Raw genomic sequence first — 5,379 nt, forward strand, 5'->3', positions numbered from 1 at the left:
GATGTTTGGTGTCGAGTGAAAACAGGAGGGACCCTATTAGACAGCCCGTTCAGCTAAGTATAGGGTTTAAGACAGTGTTTAAATATGTGAGTGAGAGATCAGATAGACACTTCTGAGAAACACTGAACGTGCTGCTGCACTCTCTGACAGGTGACTCACAAACAGCAGACAAAAAAAGTGTCAACAAAGTGTCAACAATGTCACAACTCACAACGAGCAGTAGTGGAAAAAGTACTCAATTGTTTTACTTAAGTAAAAGTATCAATACTGTCATGTAGAAGTAAAAGTCTGGAATTCAGAATGTACTTGAGTAAAAGTACAAAAGTATTGGCATCAAAATGTACATAAAGCACCAAAAGTAGAGAGCACTCACTATGTATCTAAATACCAGATCGGCTATTTTCAAATGGACGAAATGTATATAGGGCTGAAGTGGTTACTGTATGTTTTGTAATAATAATCAAACTAACTAGTAACTAAAGTTTAAGTATTGGAAATTGACGATACTCAAGTAAAGTACAAATACCTTAAATTTTACCTAAAATATTAAGTACAGTGCTTAAAGTGTGTCTTAAATGTAGTTAATGCACTTAGTTAGTTTACACCACTGACAACGAGCGTGGTGACTGAATGTGAACCGTTCATAACTCCCACCTCACAGGGGATGCGTCCGTGCCCAGATACCTGTCAATTAACACTCCCCAAACTCAAAACTATACTAAAAGAATGGCTGACCTCAAAAAATAAGTGAGTATAGTTTAAGACCTTGAACACATTGGTAGTACCCCCCCCCCCCCCCTTTCAAAGTTTTTAAACAAATTCTAACATTTCTCAAAATAATTCTATTAATAAATTAATTAAATAAATTCCATAAACTGTTAAATGTGATGTGATGCGCTGTGAGCTTGTAGAATAGATAACCTATTTTCTCTAGTTTGTGTCTCAGGGAGACATCAAATGTCCCTTTTGGTCTCGCACATCACATAACACATGCTAAATGGGATAGCAATTTCATCCAATTAGGAGAGACCCCCACAAAGATCTTATAAGCTTGTTTTCTGATTCCAAAAAAAAAATAACATATCACTTACACACTACCTTTTAAAGAAACTCCCAGTAAGTGTTAAGTTGCTATTCCTCGAATGTAGCCCAACCCCCGTCTTGTTCTGCACTTCCACCACTCTGCTCAGCCAAATGGAGAGCAGAGAGAACAGCTCATATTACACCTCTGTGTGAATGAACTGCAACAGATGGCTGACAACACTGACTTATACAGGACAAAGAGAGACACACACACACACACACACACACACACACACACACACACACACACACACACACACACACACACACACACAGACAGACAGACAGACAGACAGACAGACAGACAGACAGCACTTTGACACACTCCATCCTCGGAACACAAGGTCAACACACACACACACACACACACACACACACACACACACACACACAGTGTATGTATCACATTTGAATCAATCTCAGAGTCCACCAAAGGTAACCAAATGGAGAGGTCCATAGACTCCATATTGTGACATTGTGTAATCTCAGATTGATACAAATCGCTACTTTAACCACATAAACCCTTTATACTTAGTTCAACGATAGTGAGTTGCTTGTCCTGCTGTACTGTCTCTGGTGCCTGAATTTCCTCTGCAGGATCAATAAAGGCATCCATCCATCTTTATACACAGAAAGAAAAAACGATCTCACCTCTTGAAGACGTCTCTTGCTCCTCTCCAGCGCGTCCTCATATCCTTTGTGTCTGAGTTCGTTCAGGCTCTCATAGTACTCCTCGGCGTGGTCACTCTCGGTGAACAGCACCTGAGAGAGGATCTTCCAGCCACAGGTGTCCAGGGCGTGGCCCAGGTACACCTGCACCTGGTAGCACAGGGCATCCGTCTCCCGCCGGGACGAGGCGTGGTCGCAGGCCGTTCCGAAAAGAACCGACCACAGCGCGCCGCCGCTGGACTGTTCCTCCGGGAACGGAGGCAAGCAAGGCTCCAGGTCCGAGTTGACGGCACACAGCTGGAGGTGAGCCGACCTCAGGTCCTGGAAGGAGAACAAGCCGGCCCAGCTGAAGTTCTCACTGCCACCACCACCACCGTGGTCCACCTCCGGATCATCTCCTTCATTGTTATCCATGCAAAGCAGCGGAACTCCTACAATTATCATAGTTTACAGTTTAGGCATTCATGCTCTTATCTGTCTTATCCAGAGCGACTCACAAGTGCAAGACAAGATATGCACTCTAAAAGATTTACTCTAATCAATTAATAGTCAGGATACCAGGTTAACAAATAACAATTAACCTGACTTGATTCTTCAACCTTTCTTTTATTTATTTCAAGGACCTTCAGTTTGACACAGACTGTAAGTGCCCATTTGGTTCCTAACTATCAATAATTTAGCTGGGGAACCCCCTGGGATCCCCCAAGGACCTCTGGGGTCCCCAGGCCAGATCCCACTTTTTATGAACCACTGGTTGAGACTGGTTCCAGGGATCCCCAGCAAAAGCAGTAATTGTTAATGTTATGTTGGCTATTCAAAAAAATAAGATATACAAGTCACTTCATGACGGATTGCAAGCTTGCACATCTGCTATTTTTGAAAGCTTTTTTGAAAAATAAAGTTTGAGAACCACTGCATTAGCAACTGTTGAAAGAAAACGGTGTCACACCTGGAATGTCCACCATGGGTTCCAGGACTGGGATGTCTTCCACAGCCTTGGCTGTCACGATGTCCCAGGACCCCAGTATGATGTCACTGGTTTCACTAGTGCTGTCCAGTCCGGCTGGACCTCCAACAACCAAAACAATACATTATGAATTAGCTACATGTATGTAAGCCCTATTTTGCATATAGTGAACATCAGAACATGACAATTTAAAGACCTTTTCCCCCCTTTTTTCACTTTACTGGGTTATTTCCAATTTTCTGTACTTTTACTTTCTGTACTCCACTACATCTGATATATTGTACATTTACTCCACTACAATTATTTGAAATCTTTAGTTACTAGTTAACTCTTATAACTAAGTTATAACAAACCATACATTAACCACTCCAGCTCTGTATACATTTCAGGCCATTTGAAAATAGCCCATTTACAAGCTCGCAAATTGCGCCATTGTGAGCTTGTAGATCTGCTATTTTTAAAAGATTTGTATACTGTATTTGAAAACTTGTGAAATGGGACATTCTGCACAACAAGTAGGCTAGTTTCTACTTCTGGTACTTTAAGTATACATTCTGGCTGATACCAATACTTTTCTACTTTTACTCAAGTACATTTTGAATTTCTGACTTTTAATTGTAAACAATAGTAGCCTATATGTCTACATTGCAGGATTTGCAGCATTGATAGGGCCTAAGTACAAAATGTGACTATAGGCTACTTTCCCCACCAATATATATAGTAAATTTCAATTCAAAGGAGCTTTATTGGCATGAGAAAACATACGTACTGATTTAACCGGCAAACACATCGGTATTGGCCGATTCTAGTTGTTTTTTTAGATTAATCGGCATTGGTTCGATTAATCAATCAGACCGATTAATTCATCTGTCCGATTAATAGGTTTGTCTTTATAGATAAACAAGCCCAAAGTAACAGCTTGAACAGATCTACAAGCTCACAATATTAAATATAAAGGTATTTAAATTAAATCTGACTTGCAGACACCCTGTTACATGTATTTTTCAGAATGGACAAATTTATTATAATTTTTCAATACAGAATGAGATATCGACATCGTTATTGCCTTGTTATTCAGGGTATAGAGCTATTCTGGGTATAGCTCTGGTGATCTGGTCCATAATGCAACGGCAGCAAAGGGCATTAAGGCTAATATGGACCAGAGCTATACAAGGCATAAAGCTTTTTTGCAGACACTTTAGGACAAATAGCAGTATTTTTATAGGCCTACACATAGTGACATATTGAGACGTACCTGTGCAACGGTGACTCTCTCCTTCAACATCCACGTTATCAGTATTCTTCACTGTATGTCTTCCTTTAGGGGTGCAGTTCACCCTCGGGGTGGTCTCAGACCCAGACCCCTCAGACCCGGCGGGGTGACAGTGCAGGGACTCCGGGGGGTCCATGCTCAGAAGAGCGCGTCTCCGCTGCACAGTCCTGTCGTGGCAGGTCACTGCGAACTTGCCCTCCACGTCGTTCCACGCCACCATGAACACCAGCTTGTGTCGCTCGTTCTCCTCGAACGCGTTGGGCCGAACCGACACCCAGTCCGACTCCACCACGCACTCCTCCATTATGTATTATTACGTTCAATGACCAATAAATACAAACGTTTAAAACTATGATTGTAATAATAATAATGCTATAAGGTTAAAGTTGTCTCAAGTTAGCTTGCGGGAAGATCAAGATAATGCCACCCTTTTGACGATAAAGAGCTTAACAGCGAACCAACAACACCACACACTCCTCCATCATGACAATAAATAAAACGTAAAAAAAATAATAAAGTAAACGTTATCTCAAGTTATCTTTGGGGGAAACATCCATTAATCCATAAGAAATATCCCCCCTTTGACGGTAAAGAAGAGCTACAGTTAGCCAACAGTCGCTAACAGCATAGCGAGAGCTTAGAGAGCTAACTAACCAAAACACAAAACAATGGCTCGTCGGGTTTTGTTTACACGTTGCCAGCTGCTGAATATTAACGAGACGAGCTCATGAATATTAATTATACCGCTTGATGAATATGAAATAGACTATTAGACTCCTGCCTAACATTTAACGTACTCAAATATGAACGCAAGAAAGGTAAAAAGATGTAAACACGGTTAGTTGGCTAATGTCGCTGTAATAAGCATATTAGCACTTGCCTCTCTCCCTCACCCTCACTCTCTATCTCTCTCTCTCTCTCTCTCTCCCTCTTTGTGTTCTTTCGGAGTCGGACACGGTGCGCGTGCTGCGGTCACGTGCGTGAGCGTTGTGTTTACAAGCAGTTAAAGGGTGCATGCTGTCAGGGTCCGAGGCGGAGTTTAGGGGAGGAGAGAAAAAGAGCAGATGTACAAGCTCACACCACGTCGCTGTGCGACGCGTTGTGAGCTTGTACATCTGCTCTTTTGTATCTATTTCTGATAAGTCACACACTCGCGAGATGTGGTTTTGTGGATCTTTAGTTGCTTTGTTTTCAATAACCACGTTACAAACATTTTTAAAGGCTCTCAGTTATAATTATAATTAACTTATTTACCCCTGATAATCATCGTTATAAAAAACATGACTCTATTGTTCTTATTTTTTTGGCTTTCTCCCCCCACGCAATGTCCTTCAGCTGCTTATACGACGTAGCTTTGCACGAGGAGCGTAAACATCTGCACGTGGAC

General features: G+C 41.7%; 1 protein-coding gene across 1 annotated transcript in view; it reads right to left on the bottom strand.

The window, feature by feature from the left end:
- jmy (junction mediating and regulatory protein, p53 cofactor) overlaps nt 1–4,965 on the bottom strand; it is a 26,261-nt gene extending 21,296 nt beyond the window's left edge. The window contains exons 1-3 of the mRNA XM_080756695.1: nt 3,975–4,965; nt 2,702–2,821; nt 1,735–2,183 (exon numbers count right to left, since the gene is read on the bottom strand). Of these exons, the coding sequence (XP_080612821.1) occupies nt 1,735–2,183; nt 2,702–2,821; nt 3,975–4,296 (891 nt within the window). The 5' untranslated portion in view covers nt 4,297–4,965. The remainder of the gene's footprint in view (nt 1–1,734; nt 2,184–2,701; nt 2,822–3,974) is intronic.
- Between the last annotated feature and the right edge of the window lie 414 nt (nt 4,966–5,379).

Source organism: Protomyctophum bolini (assembly GCF_963924005.1).
Source record: "Protomyctophum bolini genome assembly, chromosome: 22".
Taxonomy (NCBI): Eukaryota; Metazoa; Chordata; class Actinopteri; order Myctophiformes; family Myctophidae; genus Protomyctophum; species Protomyctophum bolini.